Below are 19188 nucleotides of genomic sequence, written 5' to 3'. Positions count from 1 at the left end.
TATGTCTGTATTCTCCACAGTGAGTTCCATGCACATACTACAATTCAGCTTGGTTCTCCCTAGGCAAGAGGTCATTTTAATCTTATGAAGTCCCTTCCAGGAAACTTCCTACAGTAATGAGGCTTAAGAATTGTGAGGAAAGAAGTAGGGTGGCCATCTTGCTCTTTAAGACTGAGGTCTAACCATTGTTGTTTGTGGATTGTTTCAAATGAGGGCAGCTGAAAATACTCAAACCTATTTGAACATGAAAGCAAAATTTGCTAAACCGTATCTGTGAGGAGCTTTTTCCTATCTAGGCTTTTTCCTCTAATTTGTCAGACTTCATCTTCCAAAAATCAGTTCATGTTATGTCATTCTCCATTAGTCTAAAGAGCTGGTAAGTACCAGGTATTTTTCTCCACATGAAAGCTCTTATTCACCGTAATTATCTTACTGTAATATAAGTAGGACTGGGTTTCAGAATAATACATGACATTAAAAAAACATGTACTTCAGTAAGCAGAAGGTTGTTATCCCATGGGTTTTTATCTCAAAGTTACACTTTCTAGTGTCTAGAGCACACAAATTGGTCAACTTTTCCCACAAGTGAGTCAATATTCATATAAACCCACTCATGGCCATCATCACGAAAGGACTGAGCACAGCCCTGCCAAAAAGGACCTGGGGGCACTGGTGGATGGCAAGCTGCACAGGAGCCACCAATGTGCCCTCACAGCCCAGAAAGCCAACTGGATCCTGGGCCGCACCAAAAGAAGCACAGCCAGCAGTGCAGGAGAGCTGGACCAGATGATCTAAAGGTGCCCTCCAACTCTAAGGATTCTATGATTCTATGTAGACTGTCTTGATTTTATAATCTTTTCATTAGCATTGTTTTTGGGAAACCCACGTACCAGGGTGCCCCCTAGGACACTGGGTGTTAGAGGTGTACAGCAATAACAAAATTCAAGTCTTTTCTGTTTAAAATCAGGCAACGAATTTCTTGTAATCTGTGGTCAGGGACACCAGGGAGATGTGTATCACAACAAGGCACCAGAATATTTGTCTTCTGCCAAAAATTTTCACCTATCTCCTCATCTTCTGCTCAAACCACAAGGCTTTTTTCCTTAAGTCAATTATATAAGATATAACTGATATTCTTGGCACAGGAATTTATTTATCTCCCGAAAGCAAAAGCTTGTTTTCAGCTCCTGCTTGCTTCTACATGGGCCTACAGTATGTCATGTACATGTACTTTCAAGAGCTCCAGCAAGTGACCGGTGCCACCTGTGCCACTGCTACACCTGTGCAGATCTTGCTAATGGAAAATGCTGTCTCTAACTCATCTATCTAATGCACTTGTAACCTTTAACATTACAAAATCTGAAAGCATGTTATGGGCAGTGCCCAAATAACACTAGGCATGTTAGTTTGAGATCATTATCTTACACAACCTGACTCCTCTGGTATCTGCTACCAAAAAAATCTGCAAAAAGTATTATTTGTAATAGACAGAGAAGTTTTGTTCCTCCTTTTGGTACTAGGTAAGTAAAATGCAAGAGGCATAAAAGCTGAGGACTACACTCTGTCTTTGGCTAAACAGAATGGACTAGAATAGGGGTAGCGCTTGGTCTCTGTTGGCAGTCAGTTTAAAAAATGTGGTCAGTCAGTACATGCTTCAGCCAAACAATATGCAGTGTGAATGAAGCAGGAGAGGGGTTGGCTGTCCTCCAAGCTCAAAAGCTGAATTATCAAGACTTTGCAGAAGCTGTTGTGTCATTAAAGAGAGTTCCAAAGTACATAAAGCCTTCCGTTTAAAGGCTTTGCTTCCTGTCTTTGCAGGCGGGGTGTCTTATAAGGTAGGAAATATTTGGCATCAACTCAATGCTATCCTACTGCCTTGCAGCCTCCTGAGCATACAGAAGAGTACTGGATCCATGCAGAGCAGGCCTGAATCACATGACATTTTGCAGGGGCAAGGACCCCAGACAAGGTGTGGAAGAAACGTGAGTCACTATTTGTGACTTTACTTCAATGTCTGAGGTGATTTCTGAGCATTTTTATCTCACAAGAGAAACAAGGGAGAACGAGAAGTATTAATTTTTTATGGATAGCACTTTTATCAAATACTTTGAGGTTATTCAACCAATAAAATTTAACCTGAAAAGTTGGTATGCTACCTCCATTTCAAAAGAGAAGTTGAGGCATAATAAACTTGTATATTTCCATAGGAATGAGTTACCAACAGAGACCAGAAAAAAATTCAAAATCATCATAACAGATTTCTTGCTTGGACACAATTCCAGTTTTTTCAGATTTTGATGAGGTGAGGACTTGAGGTTACTCAGGAATTCCACACTTTCAGTTCTATGCACCTCAACAAATCCACCTCTTAATCAATTATCTTAATCAACCCTAACAGATCGATACAAGCACCTTCTGCTCATAAAGTGAATGAATACCATTTTGAAAATCAGCATATATGTAGAGACATGTGTAATACACAGGGCTGCTAATCTCACCTCAAAATTCAGAGCTAGGTAATGATATGCTTCCAAAATGTCCAGCCATGTCTTTAAATATTCCCTTATAAAAAATGTATAAAGCAAATCTAGATTTAATAGAATTCACATGCTACTCTCCCTGAATGCAAAAATACATCTTTTCTGACTTTCCTCAGTCTCCTCCTCATTTGTTCCCACACTTAGCTTTTTCTTTTTCTTCACTGCTACATGCACAAACTTAACTTCCTGCTAGTTGAATTTGTTTTCATTTCTTGTGCTTCCATTTTTTCCTTATTTTACAGGCTTGTTTTGCAAAACAGTGAAGGTGCAGCTGCTGCAATGCACTCCCCAAATGAAGCTTGCCTGCTGCATGTATTTCTTTCTAACTTGGCACTGAAATCCAACATTACCAAAAATGAAATGCAGCATGGCTTAAACCACTATAATTAATGCTTCTAAATTTTGTTCCTTTGCCGCCCTGTCCACAGATGTGCTGTGAAGGATTTCATCAATGAATGTGTTGTTTTCCCTCAAACCAAACCAACAGAGGAAAAATACTAGGAAATTTTACTCTCTGGTACTTTTTTTCCTGGCATTTACCAACACGACATGAAGAAGTATGTTGGAATCATAGGCCATTATTCTAGTCTTTAGTATCTAAATATGTTGAACACGGATGTCTGGCAAAGATATTAAAATCAACAAGCATTCCAATTATCACAAATTTCCTTATTCCAAATACTGTCAACTGGAATATCCCAGAAAGACAGAGAGCAAGAGACAGAGAGCTTGGAAAGCATTCTTCCATCTCCAAGCCGACAGTGATTATTCTGAACTTTTTTTCACTACATTAAACTATTCTGGGAGTGTGTGGTTTCTTTTCTGTTTATTTTTTAAATCAAATCAACAGCTCTGCATACTTCGTTAATCTCTGTTTACCCACTGATCTGTTCACTGTTTACCACACCAGTGATGTTTCTGAAGGAGGATGGTGCTATTGTCTAATACTCCAGCTTTTTTTGTTTGTTTGCTTGTTTCCTTTTCTTCTAAATATGAATTTTGACAATAAAATCAGCAGCTGGGGGAGGAGGGGAAGGGAAAAAAAAAAAGAAATAGAAAAGCGTAATCTGTATACAATAATCTTTGGTAGATCTAAAATTTATGCTCATGTGACCAAGGGAGAAAAAGTGGAGAAAAAAACCAATACAGAATGAAGAATCAACGTAATGACATGTAAGGACAAATGCAACTGAAATTCTTAAAAAGCAAAATACTTCTGTGATAAAAATGAACTCAAATAACAACTGATGTCTTGGTCACTCCAATTTTTACAATTCACCTTTCTGTCATTTAAAAGCATATTTAAGATCTCTTACCTTGCCAATGTAAGGTGCTCAATTCCTTTTCTTCTGGTAGACTTCTGCACATTTCTGAGATCTTGGAACATGATTTCCTGCGTCTCTCATCTCTTTGAAGAAAAGAGACATGATTTTCCTCAGATATTTTTGTCATTATTTTAATTATTTTAATATTTTGTATTGTTTTTATAATCTTTATATTATATATCATCATTAGAATCTTCTGTGTTTATTTTCAGTATTTTTCCTATCAAGATTCTTTTCTGTTTCTGAACCAGTTTTAAAATGTGCAATTTTCTGATTGGATAACAAAAAGAAGATGTCACAAACGTAATGTAATTCGCATCAGTACTTCAAAATACTTATTTTGCCATCAGTATGTATAAACATACTCATTTGGACTCCCACAGTGAAGATTTAGCCATTTATCATTACTTACTTCCATGTAGAAAACAGAGAAGGTATCTAAGAAAAAGTAGGTAGCTACCTACTATAATTTTCAGCATGTCATATTTAGTCAGAGAACGGGGCCCTGGAATAAGGAAAGTGGTGCTCCTTAGGGCAGAAATGGCAGTCGTCTGACAGTGAACTACAGAAGAATTTTAGGTTTCAGAATAAAATATTACAAGTAATATTAAAAAATAGAATATCAGCATCTATTTGGAAGCTTTCAAAGACCTGAAGTCAGTACACGTATTTCTGAGACCAGAAACAATCCTAAGATTTGCTTCTGAACTAGAAACTAGACTTGGAAACACAGTATTTTATGAATGTGGTCTCCATTTCAAACTTAGAACATATTTTTGGAATCTCCCTGGATTCTCTTACATGGTGAGAACCAGAAAGAAAAAAGAATGCAAGCGGATTACCTACTGACAACTGTAATAACCACTTTTAGAAATGTGTTTTTCTCACATTGTCAAGTTCTTAAAAATAAGCATAATCAGAACTAAAATGACTGTCCTACTGGTTTTTGGAGCGTGACATTTTGACATTTCTATGATTCAAACCAGCATTTTTTAGAGAAACTTTCAAGTCAGACCGTACACGAAGCGCAGTGTTGAAAACCTCCTCTATTTCTATGGCAATATAAATAGAGAGCCTCCCATTGATAACAGCGGGAATGCACGATGGCCTTTTGCTAATTTGGAAGTACAGAAGTCTGAAACAGAGATATATATTTGAAACCAGAAATGAAAGCTTACGGCCTGCATAATGCATGATGCGATATGTTTCATTTTTATTTATCATGCTAATAACAGATGTGAGAATTTTCTTTTAAGGTAATAAAAAACAGTGGTAAAAGTGAACCATTTGACGGACACCATTACTCTTTAACAACCAAATTAAAATGTCTCACACCCACTTGCTCATTATTTTCCTGTAATGAACAGATACCTGCAGATAGCCGTGGAACTTTTATAATGGAAACAACAGGAGCTTTTGTGCCTCCCGATGAAGAAAGTAAAGGCTTAGATTTGTCTAAATGGTAAGAACGTAAGAATATTTCATCAATAGCAATAGTGTGCCCTCTATGCCCCCAAACCTTTTCTCGAGAAAAGGGAGTCCAAAACAAAATGGGGAGAAGACTAATGAAGCCATGTGAAAATGCAATATGAGAAACTATCTGTCATGTTGCTGTATTTGTAGGTCAAGAAATGCAACTGTTCCCTTTTGAACCCAATTCAGGCATTATACGGGGGTGCTGCAATTCCCTGCTGAATAACGAGTTCCTCCTTCCATCATGGCCATTTCCACATGGAGAGAGATTAAATTAAACTGAATCCAGAGCTGCACTCCAGTACTGCTCCAAAATTATCCCAAGTGATGTTAGGAAACACATCACGTACTTAAAATCTGCTATGCTAGGATATTACAGTGTCATTCTGTGCAATTTAACGCACCCATAACAATTACTGGTTCAACACTTGGATACAGATCCACACATCCCTGCTTTCCAACCTACATTCCTGAGTTTTTGACGAAGAATATCTGGACGAATCATTCTCCTCATTGGTTTTAGAGAACAATTTTTCGGAGCCATTTTCTATTTTTTTTACATAGCCTGAGGTGTTTAAACACTTCTCTGTATTAAAGAGCCCTCCATTAAATTCTTCTAAATTATGTGGCTATCTGCTCAGTAGACTTACACATTTCTTAAATGGGGGGAACGTATTGTTCGTACAGGAAAATGTCTCTTCCTGACTGGCTATTGGTCAGTCACGGCGCTTGTGGCTGATCCGCACACCGTGCGACGCGGACTGGGGCACGCGAGGGGAGCGACATTCCTACATGTGAAGGCCCACGTGCTGTGCGGCAGGCTCAGGATGTTCAGACGGCAAACCGAGGTGTCGCTTGCACACTGCGTCCGCCTCAGAAAACACAAACGAAAGCAAACGGAGACACGGAACCCCCACAGGCCGCCGAACGCCTCGCACGCTCTGACGGAGCACGGCCCGCCCGGTCCCGTCCGCTGCAAGAGCGCGAGGCGGTGCCACGCGAAAGGGGCGGGACGGGGAGGAGCGGCTCGAGCTCTCGCGATATCTCCCACGCGCCGCGTTCGGACGGTTGCGCCGGCCGTTACCCGGACGGCGTCGTTTACGGCGGCACAGCCAATGGGAAGCGCGGAGCTCGATCGGGGCGGGCCAATGAGAGGAAGGGGCGGCGGGTTCAAACCGCGCCGGTGCGGCGGGCGGCCGGCAGCTCGCGGTGCGGTAGCGCCATGCCCAGCCGGCCCGAGGACTACGAGGTGCTGCTCACCATCGGCGCCGGCTCCTACGGCAAGTGCCGCAAGGTGCGGCGTAAGGCTGACGGCAAGGTGAGGCGCCGGCCGGGTGCACCCGGGAGCGGCGGGGGCACTGACGGCTCTTCGTCCTGCCTTTAGTCGCTCGCTGCACATTTTCGCTTTTGTAGATCTTGGTATGGAAGGAGCTCGACTACGGCTCCATGTCGGAGGCGGAGAAGCAGATGCTCGTTTCGGAGGTGAATCTGCTCCGCGAGCTGCGGCACCCCAACATCGTCCGCTACCACGACCGCATCATCGACCGGAGCAGCACCACCCTCTACATCGTGATGGAGTACTGCGACGGCGGCGACCTGGCCAGCGTCATCGCGCGCTGCACCAGGGAGAGGTGTGCTGCGGCCGCAGGGGGAGGGCGGGATCCGAGGGGGCGGGGGGTGGCGTGCGTCCACGCTGTCGTTGACAAAGGCGCCTCTTCCACAGACACTACTTGGAAGAGAGCTTTGTTCTCCGAGTGTTGACTCAGTTGACGTTGGCCTTGAAGGAATGCCATAGACGGAGTGACGGCGGAGTCACTGTGCACCGGGACTTAAAACCAGCAAATGTCTTCCTAGATGGCAAGCAGAATGTGAAACTTGGCGATTTTGGACTGGCTCGAATTCTGCATCACGACACCAGCTTTGCCAAAACTTTTGTTGGAACCCCATACTATATGTCTCCAGTAAGACCTCTGTTCTGTTCCTTTTCTTCCCTTTAAGGTCTGTTTTCTGCAGTGTTGGTTTCACACTCTGTTAATGCTTTGGAGGATTTAACAAGGAGTTGCTTGTCTTAAATGCAGGTGACTCACAAAGTGTATATGTGTTTAGAAACAAGATTGTTTTGCAGAAAGTTAGCTTAGTTCTATATACTTGAACTATTATTAAGGTAAGTTATGTTGGAGTATCTTTCTTTGTAAAAGAAATGGAGATGCTAGAGCATTCTTCTGTTTTATGGTGTTAATATAAAGAGTTTATTAAACCACCTGCTGAGGTTTCAATTTGTATTAGAAATGAGCAAGAGTTATTTCCCTGATACAATGGTTTGTTTGTTTGTTTCTTTTGTGGGGGTAATAATAATGCTGACTGAAATATGGGGTTGTGTCCATTGAGGACTGATGCAGCACTTTAGTCTGTAGTTACTGCAATAGCTGTTATTTAGTTGTTAGTTATTGCAGTTACTAAAGACCCTGCTAGTAAGAATTGCTATGGAGGTAAACGAAAAAAAGAACCTTAGAAGCAACCCCAGAAGCCAGAGTTAAATTCAGATTTAAACAGGAGGGGATGATCCTGTAATATGAGAAAAATATCTCAGTTAATAAACTTAAGATTTGTCTCTTTCTTTAGGAGCAAATTAACCACATGTCATACAATGAGAAATCAGATATCTGGTCTCTAGGATGTCTTCTATATGAGTTATGTGCTCTCACGTAAGTATAGTAGTGTGCTAGTTAATTTAGAAGCGTAACTCTTATTGTGCATATGGTCTTTATTTCTATATTTGTCTTGACGGTAGGTAACCAATCTTTGCTGCTTATTTCTTAGTCTGACACTTTAATGAAAATAAGTCCTATAAAACTGGTGAGATAATTAAAAAAAAATACTATTCTTCAGGCCCCCATTTACAGCTTACAACCAGAAGGAGTTGGCAGAAAAGATAAGGGAGGGGAAGTTCAGACGAATACCATATCGTTACTCAGAGCAGTTGAATGAACTTCTCAAGCAGATGCTGAACTTGAAGGTAAGAATTAGTTCTTAATTTTCTGCCTATTATAAGAGCTAGTACTAAAGTACTGGTTTTTCTCCGCAGTTTATGAAACTAATCTGCAGTAGTGGTGGCCACCATCTTGTCACCAGCAATATTACCTATGTAGGAAGGTGGGAAAAACTACTTTGAGTGCATTCAAAAAAAGAAAAAAGAGGTGGGTGAGCAGCATCAGCTGCTCAAGAGTTATTCCAGGTTAATAGGGTGCAAAATAGTGTCTCAGTATGGCCTACTGGAATTATCTAACAGCATGCTTCAAGGTCTAACTTCAGGGTTAAAATTGTTCCACCAAGTTGTATAATGAACCTAAATCTCTAACAGGTGTGGATTCTTCAAGTTCCCCACACACTGAAAGGAATAGATACCTGTGCTGGGATAGCCAGACTTGTGGCTTCTGGTGCTGAAGGCTGGAAGCAGGCTCCTACCTCACTTTTGTCTGGTTAAATTAGTACAGCATGCCAGCCCTTAGCTGTTGCCCTTTCCACACTTTTTTAATCAGCTTCTCCTTCACTATAAAGCACATCAGCTGGTTTCCAAGCAAGATGCATCCCCAGGTGGGAATACCCAGCAATAGTTTTTTCTTGATTGCAGCTGAGGGTTACTGGTAACTTCTCTCCTTTAGGATTACTGCCGACCTTCTGTTGAAGACATTCTGCAGCACCCCTTGATAGCAGACTTAGTGGCAGAAGAGCAGAGAAAAAATTCTGATAAAAGAGGCCGGAGATCAGGAGAGCCAGAGAGGGTGCAGCATTTGGATGCTCCAGTGAATGAACTGAAGCTGAAGGAGCAACAACTACACGAAAGAGAGCAAGCCATTAAGGACAGAGAGCAACGATTGGAGCGTATGATATTTCCCTTTGGGAAGGGGGTGGCAATGGGACTCCGATTTAAAAGAACACGTGCTGATGATGGAAATGTAGACTGTTTTCAAAACTCATCTTAATGCACTAGACTATTGTACTGCTATAGTTGCTGCTAGAATTCTGTCCAAAGACTAAAACAAGAATGCTTGGCCTTAAATAATCTATACTACTTTGTTCTTCTTTTCAATTGCTAAGGTGTACTTAGCAGTTCAGAAATGTAAGCCTGGTCCGTGAAGAATACTAAAAATGAGCAGTAATCAGCAAAGTGTGCAGAAAACCAGGGTCCAAATACACTGCTCTGTGCGGTGTAGGCTGATGTCCTCCATGTATTCTGTGCAGATAAGCACCAGCTACATTATGCTTGCCTTAGGCTATATATATTGGAGTAAAATATACCTGAGTGAATGGTCAGCTGCTTTCATAGAAGCTGCATTCTACAGGTAACTTACATGTGAAACAGTGTAGGTGGCTGAGATGTTAGGACTTCCTGGCTACATATAATACTTCATTACATACATAGAGGCTCTGCTATGTAGGTTTTTAACTACATATATGATTTTCTGAGCCTAAATAACAGCTGCTGTTGTAAAATAAGATGCTAGGTCATAGCTGACTTTTTAACTGGCATCTACGTACTCAGACGTGGTGTCTTGTTTGCCATGAGATAATGTTCAGAACAGAAATCTGCTGTAGCTTCACTGTGGCACATCACTTTTTTTTCCCGAAGAAAAACAACCTACTCACTTAAGAGCACTTGTTCAGTGTTTTTTTGATGTATTGGTAAAGCTTGTATCTGCATAGCTGTTACCTTGCTTTGTTTAGAGATACAGAACCAGAACATAAGAACATTTGGCAGGCTACTATTGCTGTCTTTTTTCACAAGAAAATGTACCATGCACGATCCCTCTAACTTTAATGTTTACATTCAAACATTACATACTACCCTATTTCTATTTCCAGAGAGAGAACGGGAACTCTGTATTCGAGAGAGGCTGGCAGAGGACAAACTTGCTAGGTATTTTACTAACCTATAACTGCCTTGATTGGAAGCTCTACAGCCTTACAGTGAAAAAGCTTAAACTTCCTTTTTTCAAAACAGAGCTGAGAAATTGATGAGGAACTACAGTCTCTACAAACAGCAGAGGACATTATCTACTGCAGATGGTCCAGGTATGCACGCATACGAGGAGCCTCTTGCACTGATAGATGTAGGCTGGTATGACCAGAAGAATGCTCGTGATCAACGTGCTGTATGTAGTCCCATTGTAGCAATACAAAACCCCATTATCTCTGCCTGGGAAGAGACTCTTGATTTTCTGCTTCGCAGGAAGATCTGAACAATGCTCACTTATCAGTGTGAGTTACCACTGTCAGCCTTACAGTTTTGTGTCTTGCAAATTAGGTTCTTGTGATGAACCAACAAAATGCTGACTTGTAATCCAAACCTCAGAGTTGTATTTATTTTAGTTGTCCTCTTACGGACCTTTGATATAGTAAATTTCAATAAAAATTCAAATGCCTGATTACTTCATCTCTAGTTTCAACTTCTAAAGCCTTCAGAGTAGGAACTAATATTTGTTGTAGGTCACCCAGCTGTGATCACTGCCTCACTTAGGCTCAGAAGAAAACAGTGTTATTAATTCAGTTTAATTCACAAGAACCAAAAACATGTTTGACAATGTGCTATAATACTTGACTACTTACATCTGTTTTACAAAATCTATTAGCTCACAAGTGTTTGAGCCTTACTTTGGCCTTGGTAATATTCAAATCTTCCCTGTAATAACTGATAGCATCTACTGCTCATTGCACTTTAATAGTATAAATGACTGAAGTACTTGATACTACTTTGCTTTATGTTAGGGAGAGCAACAGTAAAAATATTGGATGGGGATATTAAACACTGGTTCTGAAGTATTACTAGAACAAAGAAGTATGAATAGCCCTTAAAATGAAGCAAAAAAATCTTCATTTAGTTTTAGTTGGAGAGAAAGCAAGATATGCATGTATCGTTCTACTATAAATAAAACTGAACTTGCTTATCTCAACAAGTGGCTATCATAGTGTAAAAGAACACCAGTCAAGTACCCCTAGAAATTAGTGCTATTTGAATGTTTCTAATATACCTGCCTACTTTCAGAATTCTCTCCCAACATCTTTTATTTGGTCTATTACAGAATATAAAATCAAATAAAACTAAACTTGCCTGGAGCTTTCTGATGATGTTGGAACCATAAAGTTAAACAAGCTTCATTGCTTCCTTCTGATCTCTTCCCCTTCTCCCCCTCTTTCATACACTGTTTTGATATTAGCAGATATTAATGTTTGGAAAATAAGCGAAGACGCTTGGTGTAGCTAACATCTTCAGACAGAAAATGCACAGGAGTAAATGTAGCTGTTGAAAGAGTGCCAAGCTCTTGCTCTAGTCTCAGCTGTAGACCATGACATTACACATTTCTCCAACAATGTTTTCTACACTTCCAACTCATTCAGTAGCATTCTTGTAACACTGTTTCTGAAATATACACACACCTGACACAGGTCCTGTTAATATATTGCAATATTAACAAGATCACTTGCTACTAATTTCTTCAGTTTGCTTTAGTGCTCTTTCTCATCATTGGGTTGCATCTCACACAGCTTCTTAACTCCTAGTTCTTGCTCAAACTTAGTTGTGTGGCTCTTTTCACAGTAAAATGGAATACCAAAATTCCTGGTTTCTATGAGCATGTCCTAAGTGCTCTTTCTGCAGAGCAACAGTTGTTCTCTTTATTTCAAGTGCTATTTCCTTAAGAGCTCTTTAGAAGCTACAGTGCATACACCCTTTTATTGCAATCATTTTAAAACTTCACTTTCAAGTTTTCCTCCAAATACGGGCATTATTGCCAAGAGCTGAGCTGCATTGAATTAGATCACTTGGATCCATGGGTAGTTAACAAAATGGGTGACAGGATTAAAGGTTATAAGCTAAGCAATAAATGCTGAGATGCACTAATTCAGTTTGTTTGTCTGTTTCTTAAGATGATGCAGTCCTGCTCCCCTTTTCTACAACCAAGAAGAAAGTCCACTTTGGTGGAAGTGAGGAGAATGCTGTGCCTTCTGTTAATGTGGAGAACTATCCCCTTTCTAAAGGGAAATGCTCTGATCTCAAAAGACGCCTGTATGCTGCAAACCTGCGAGCTCAAGCACTGTCTGAACTGGAAAAGAACTATCAGCTAAAGAGCAGACAAATCTTGGGCATGCGCTGAGCCTGTAACATAGGTGTACAGTATTTATCTTTTTAGAGTTGATTTTATATATAGGATGGTACTTATGCCTTCCTCTTTTAAGCTGGAACCTACTGAAAATTTATTTTAAATCTTTATACAATTTTTTTTTTTCTAAGTGCGTAAGAGGCTATGTTACAAAAACAGGTCATTTCGATATCAAACAAACTGAGCTGTATTATTAAAATATATTTTTTTGCTTTGCTTTGTTTACTACTTGTTGTTTCTCTGTCAAAACAAACAAACAAACAAAAACAAACAAACAAAAAACAAACAAAGCAGGTTTTACTAGATTTGGTGTGAAAGACTTTTAGCTGAAAAAAATACAGACATTCGAAGTCTGAGTTAAAATCATGTTGTACACAATGTCCAGTATTTGATAAAAGTGTTCATAGGTGGAAAGGTTTTTGTCTGCTTGTGAATACTTTTTAGCTCTCAAAAGAGCAAAATGAATTTTTAAAATCTCTTTCCTCTACCAAAGTGGAAAAGAGACCTAATTATGGAATTGTAGGTGTTGGAAGGAACCTCTGGATATTATCCAGTCCAACCCCTCCTGCTAAAGCAGGTTCCCTAGAGTAGGTTACACAGGAAAGCATCCATCAGGCAGATTTTGAGTATCTCCAGTAAATGATGAGTTTATAGTCCTGCTGCCTGGACAGCTGCAAGGCATTTTGTCAGCTCCTGAAAGATCTGGGGTGTGTATTTGAAGAAAACATCTTTGGTTTATCTTAAAAATGTGGTGTAAACTGAACCCATGGGTCTCTCTCCTGGGGCCGGGCGCCACCTTTTATATGGCACCTATCTTTCAGGGAGAGGCAATTCTACTTCGAATAGCATATAATTATTTTCTTCAAGTTTACAGCCTCCATCTTTCCTCTCACAGTTCTCTGCTGGAGTGGTTGTTGGTTGCTCAGGGTGTTGTAAATTTAATAAACTAACTCAGATTCACGAATACAAAAAAAATCCTTTGCAACTCCAGTGCTGAGTATATATTGCACACGAAGATTTCTCTGGATTCAAATGCTTAAAGCATATTTATAGAAAGCATCTGATTTTATTAGCGTGCTTTCTCTTGTTGGGCCAAGAATGCTTTCATAAAGAGGTATCCTAGATGTTTTCTATCATAAATACTGTTTAAGATGCTCACACGTAATTTAAGGATGAATCCTTGCTTTTTCACAATGCTTGTATATAGATTTTTCTGTTGTGTGCCTCAGCCAGAAAATCTGTAATGCAGCTCTGCTGAGATACGTGTGGATCTTTATTGTATAGCCCATAAAAGAGCAAAGGGTAGAATATGCAGTAGTATATTTCTAATGTGGAAAAAGTGGGGGATGCAAGTATTTTGTTGGTCACCATTATCTGCAAAATACAGGTAGTCAAAGGAGTAAACAAAAGTAACCAAGAAAAGAGTAATTAATGATTCAGGAAAGTCTGTATTGTTAGCTGGCTGATGCTTGTAAGCACTTTGCATTTGAAAAAGCCAGACTAATAAAAAGGGTTGACTTTTTGTCTTAGACCACGTAAATACATCAAATAATTACTGCATTTAAGAGTAAGATATCTTCAGAACAGTACCTGCAGCTTCTCTTTTCGTTTAATTCTCTAATGACCTCAAGATGGTGCTGTTGCCCTGTAACTGTTGGGAACTGCATGTAGCCCATTGATACGTTACCTAACACAAAATTTAGGGTCTGATTGAAATATGTTTTTGTCTGTTTTGTTTCAGAAAATTGTAACTGTGTTGCTGCAAGATATTGGTATATTTAGGCTACCGATGCTTTTGTACTTTCTGGTGCAAATAATTGCAATTATTTGTGATTTGCCATTTTGCATCTTTTATCTGTGTTTTGCAAAGATAGTTGAATCACAATCTTAGTTAACAATTACACTATTATGAACAGGAAATGTTACAGAGCATAGCAAACTATCAATCATGATGGCAGTAATAAATCAAAACAACTTAAAATACAGCTGTAGGATTGAGCCATTTCAAATGCATTACCCACAATGTCCTCTTGAGGTATTATTGCCCTAATATGATAAATGCAGTCTTTCTGGAGGTTTTTGGAATAAGAACTTCCTACCACTATGCAGTAAACAAGGGAAGGCATCTTGTTGATTGTCTTCGTTATGCTGTGGGATATTTGCTTTGGAATCCTGGAATTCACACATTCCTACTAATGCATAATAGTTTTCCCAGAGTCTGTGTGCAGCACTGGAATCACACTTACGCTGTAATTTTCAATTATATGCAGGAAAATAAATAGAATATGTATGGGAACATCGACTGCTTGCACAGCAGTGCTATCACTCCAATGCATATGCTTCATTCCTAAAAATAAGGGTAAATTTATACGTACACACAAGGTTTAGCTTAGGCATTTCCCTCATGTGGCATGCAGGGTGATAATAATAGTGTACACTGTTGGGTATTCTGAGATATTCACTACTCTTTAATATCGGTATCAGGAATTCTAATAATGTCTATAGTGGCGGGCACTCAAACAATACAATACAAGAAGAGTAAATCTGAAGGGAAGTTGCACCACTTTTGAAAACTGTGGCCCAAATCTCTGATCTTCAGCTTTTGTATGTGTGATCTTAATCAAGACTGTGTCCTGTGCCTAAGGCTCCATCCTTATCAGGCTTGTCACAGGGGGGAGCTCAGAGACAGTGCTGGGATCCTGCACAGGTCTGCACTTTTACCAGATTTATAACATCTAGAAGAAATGAGGCTTAAGCACAGAGGACTATGAACCTCATTCCTAAACAAGAATATCAATAAATCCTTTAATCTGTACTGCATTATTGAACAGCTGGAGGGATAAATCTGGAACAACTAATTATAATTATATTTTTTCACAGAGAAATTCACATTTTCCCCCTTTATTCTCACTGATTAAGCCAGGAGGCAGTGCTCTGGCACAAATTGATCCACAGCTGCTTACTGTGAGAATCTACCTGCAGACACCCAGAAGTAGAAAACACAGTGCAGTGAAGCTCCTTGCTATTACTGTTGTCCTCATATGAAAAAGAGGCATTGCTCCTCACTTACACTGCTTGTCATTCCAGTACTTGCATGCACTTCTTAGTGTGCTGATAAATTCATTTCCCAGTTCATAGCATTCATAGTCCAAAATACAGCTGGACCTAGTGATGGTACAGTGACAGCCTTTGGGCTGCATCTGTGTCCCCTTCTTTCCTTGTGTAATTTGTGTGAAGCCAGGGGAATCCTAGGAGCCATAAAGCTGTGGCTCTGGGCCTGGAACGAAGCCAAAGCCTGCCTGAGGAACTTGCTGAAAGAGCCATTCCAACACTATGGAAGACTTTGGCATAATTAAGGCTATATTCATTATAACCCACGTCAGGTAAAATAAGTGAGTTTTATTTGTATATTTACTTGAAAAGTTAGGCGAAGGTTAACTATTAACCTTTACGACCTTAAAAGGCTCCACAGACCGACTGCAGCACATCATACTGCTTTTTCATTTAACATTGCTTTCAGCCAGACCAGCAATGCTGAGACGTTACTGTACACGAGGCAGCAACACCTTTATCTGACTTCTTTTGAAGACAAAGTGTGCTTCTGTGGCTCAGCTGCCATAAAAGAATGAAGTTTTATTGGAAGCAATGGTTCTCTGCGTTCCGCAAAATGGACTCCTGCCATTTGGATCTCGCTTCCAGGCTGCACCCACTCTCAACTATTAGATCCAAGACACAGAAGTTAGCATTTAGTGCTTCACACAACAAGCACCAAAAGTGGCATGCAGTGACTAATAATGAATAACTCAGTTTCTGCTATCAATTTTCATATGCATTTTTTTGTCATAAAACTTGGTCTGCAACATGCAGACTGATGAGGAGTACAGCAGGTACTTAAGAGGTGCTCAAGTACATGGCTAGAATTAGTAATTTTTTTTCCCATTATTTATATAAATCTGAAAAACTTATTTGTAAAGGTAGCTGCTAAACTTTTTTTTTTTTTTTTAACTGATTCATCAGCTCTTTCAGCAGGTCCTGCTCTTGTAAGGTCAGCAGAAGCAAGCTTATGCATAACACAGATTTCTGCATGTATGCATCAGTCTGAGTCCCAAGGACATAGCAGAAGCTCAGGAAAGCCAATGACAAGCTTTCTTTCAAATTCACTGAACCTTTGGCTGGACTTCAACTTCATTAGCATTAGACACTTGTAAACACTTACACTTGTTTGCTCTTCGTGGACTAAGCATTGCCAAAGATACAGCAGGAACAATCCATCAACCTTCCTCAACAGAAGTGAAGACAAGTCACTTTAGGTAGAGCTCTCAATCTTGGCTTCTATGAAATCAGAGTTTCCTTGACAGAAAATCACATTAATAGCCCTTTGGAAAGCCTGGACACCACAGACCTCTCTGGAGGTGTATGTAGTACTATGGAATACTGAATACACTTTTTCTGCTCATCCAACTGCAAACAGAAGTAATGTTATATACCTGACCTCTCAGCTCTTCATAGACCATCAGGGAATATTCCAGTGACCCCAGAGCTAGATTCCAATTTAGGTCATCCAGGAAGTCTAGAAGCCTGACAAATATGTGTGTTAAAGTCACTGACCGACTTGAGAGCTAATTGCCATTTAAAGTATATTCTGACTGCTACTAATCAATCGTTAGATGCCACTGGGGAAAGATAATATGGGCTTTCTGAGACTTGGATGATAATACAAACAAAGCTGCCAGGGCAAGTGGCAGATTGTGACAGATAATGATTTTGTGGGAGGTGAAGCAAATACCTCCTATGGCAGTGATCCACGTAATCAGCTTGAGCTGGATGCAAGTGCTTTGTGGTTGCAACTAAAAGCAGGAGGAAGCATTAGCATTAAAGAAAATGATACAATCAAGGAAGTATTCAGTTGATTGGAAAAAATAACTTAGTTTCATGAGAATTATTATAGTCTTACCTTTAGGGCACATTTTGAATTTCTCTCCCCAGGTGAACTAAGACCAAGGAGAACCTTCTCACCATCATGCTAGTTTCTAGAGGGACCAGTGTTATCAGAGAAGAGCTGCTGTATGATGCACCCAAACAGATCAATCTACCTGTAAGGTAGCCATCATCTATTTTCATTCAGTCTACTTCAGCCATGCAATGGACACAGATCAGCAGTGTCATGAATACAGGTGAGCAACAAAAAACATATCACTAAAGCTTCACGTAAGATGCCACAAGAACTCCCTTCTCTAAATTTCCCACTCTTTCTCAAAACCAAATACCTGCTTTGATGCTTCATGTTTCAAAATGAGACTGTTGGCTACAGCAGGACTTCACCTCTGTGCAAAGCCACAATCTGTGAACCTCCAGGTGCTTTCAAAAAGGGAAAGGGCATGAAACTATTTGTTCTTGTTAGTGATTTTAACTAAGGGACTGAAAACAGGACCTTGCACTGCCTACATTCAGGGAAATTGTCTGGGCAGAGCCCTAGAAGCCTTATTTCAGAAGCTTGAAAGGAAATTTGTGGAGAAACAACTACAGCCTTCACTTGTGCATGTTCTTAACCTCTTTCCCTGTTTATTTTGCTGTCTCACGTTCTGACTAAACGAATCCATGGCAGACTGGTCTTGTAACTGCTGCTAATTTGCACTTGCTGCTGGCATGGCTGTGGGTGCAAACAAAACAGTTAAGTGTTGGCAAGAAGTGGTGGGTTAATCACTGTCTTGGAAGCCTGGTGTTCTGCTTGTGCTCCAGGGAATGAGCTCAACTGAACAGAGAAGCCCAGCCAGGGAACTCAGCCCTGGGTTTGTGCCAGGCACTAACCATGAGTTTTGTTTTCAAGGCTGGCTCTGCAGGAGCTTCTTACATAAAATCCTAGGGCCTAGCTTAAATTGACCAGATGTTCTAATGGTCTCTTTTTTTTAATCCCATTTTTTTACAGTTTAGATTCCAGCTGCAAGGCCACTTTCTGGAAGTGAAACAGCACTTGCAACAAGGGTCAATTCTGAGTTCATTGCAATTATTCCAAGCTTATTGCAATTATTGCAATGATTTACAGTGTTTACCAGCAGCCTGCCATACCTGCAGTGCCTCAGTTGAAGGTCAATCTCCTTGTCAGAAATAGGAGCTTTTTTAGAGGGATGCTCTGGGCCACAGGGTCTCTTCAACCTGCCCCTATCCCCCTTACCAGGCTGTTTCTCCATACCATCAGCTTGGGCAAACAGCCAAAATTCTTGAAAATTTTTCACCTTAATAAAGTGAGATTGAAGAAATTTCTATACCGTGATGGATTACTTGAAGATGAATAACAACATGCTAAGTAATGCTATTTAACTACTCATAACTTTGGAGTTATTATTGGATGTGTAAAGATATACTGTATGTAACCGGTTGGCATTGGTACAAAGTTGGAGAAAGACAGTGTATGTTCAGCATGGTTTTACTATTGTTATTATCATACAAACACGTACTACCAAAGGTGCTGTCAGCATTGTTTCTAATCCAGTATCTCAGAGAAACAGGCTGTGAACAAATATTTCTAGTGATCCTACAGTAAAATTGCCAATAGTTCCCATACAGAACATTGGAAGATTCAACAAGAAAAACAGAGAATAAAATCAAATCTTTGCAATGGTAAAGACAACTTTCACTGTACACAAACACAGAACTGTCATCTACCCTCCTTTTTATTGGCCAAACACAGAACAA

General features: G+C 40.0%; 1 protein-coding gene and 2 long non-coding RNA genes across 4 annotated transcripts in view; 1 reads left to right on the top strand and 2 right to left on the bottom strand.

Moving 5' to 3' along the window:
* The window catches only part of LOC125689323 (uncharacterized), a 34539-nt gene extending 28214 nt beyond the window's left edge, over window positions 1-6325 (bottom strand). For both annotated transcript variants that reach the window (XR_007375197.1, XR_007375198.1), the window contains exons 1-2: window positions 5989-6325; window positions 3857-3948 (exon numbers count right to left, since the gene is read on the bottom strand). This is a non-coding gene — a long non-coding RNA (uncharacterized LOC125689323). The remainder of the gene's footprint in view (window positions 1-3856; window positions 3949-5988) is intronic.
* The window catches only part of LOC125689325 (uncharacterized), a 249516-nt gene that overhangs the window by 145712 nt on the left and 84616 nt on the right, over window positions 1-19188 (bottom strand). The gene's annotated exons all lie outside the window — the stretch shown is intronic.
* Window positions 6511-12621, top strand: NEK2 (NIMA related kinase 2). Its single transcript, XM_048936302.1, has 9 exons — window positions 6511-6656; window positions 6752-6969; window positions 7062-7299; window positions 7961-8043; window positions 8228-8354; window positions 9001-9220; window positions 10202-10256; window positions 10341-10411; window positions 12263-12621. The coding sequence occupies exons 1-9, from the start codon at window positions 6561-6563 to the stop codon at window positions 12487-12489; spliced, it is 1335 nt and encodes a 444-aa protein (XP_048792259.1). The 5' UTR covers window positions 6511-6560; the 3' UTR covers window positions 12490-12621.

This window comes from Lagopus muta, chromosome 2 (assembly GCF_023343835.1).
Source record: "Lagopus muta isolate bLagMut1 chromosome 2, bLagMut1 primary, whole genome shotgun sequence".
Classification (NCBI taxonomy): Eukaryota; Metazoa; Chordata; class Aves; order Galliformes; family Phasianidae; genus Lagopus; species Lagopus muta.
Note: the sequence above shows the minus strand (reverse complement) of the source record. Positions and strands in the feature narration are given on the sequence as shown.

What these genes read in the sequence shown, in the direction of transcription:
- NEK2 (XM_048936302.1), top strand. Translation starts at nt 6,561, where the DNA reads ATGCCCAGCCGGCCCGAGGACTACGAGGTGCTGCTCACCATCGGCGCC. An exon ending in AGCAGATGCTGAACTTGAAG is followed by an intron (nt 8,355 to 9,000) that starts GTAAGAATTAGT and finishes TCTCTCCTTTAG; the next exon opens with GATTACTGCCGACCTTCTGT. An exon ending in ATCTACTGCAGATGGTCCAG is followed by an intron (nt 10,412 to 12,262) that starts GTATGCACGCAT and finishes CTGTTTCTTAAG; the next exon opens with ATGATGCAGTCCTGCTCCCC.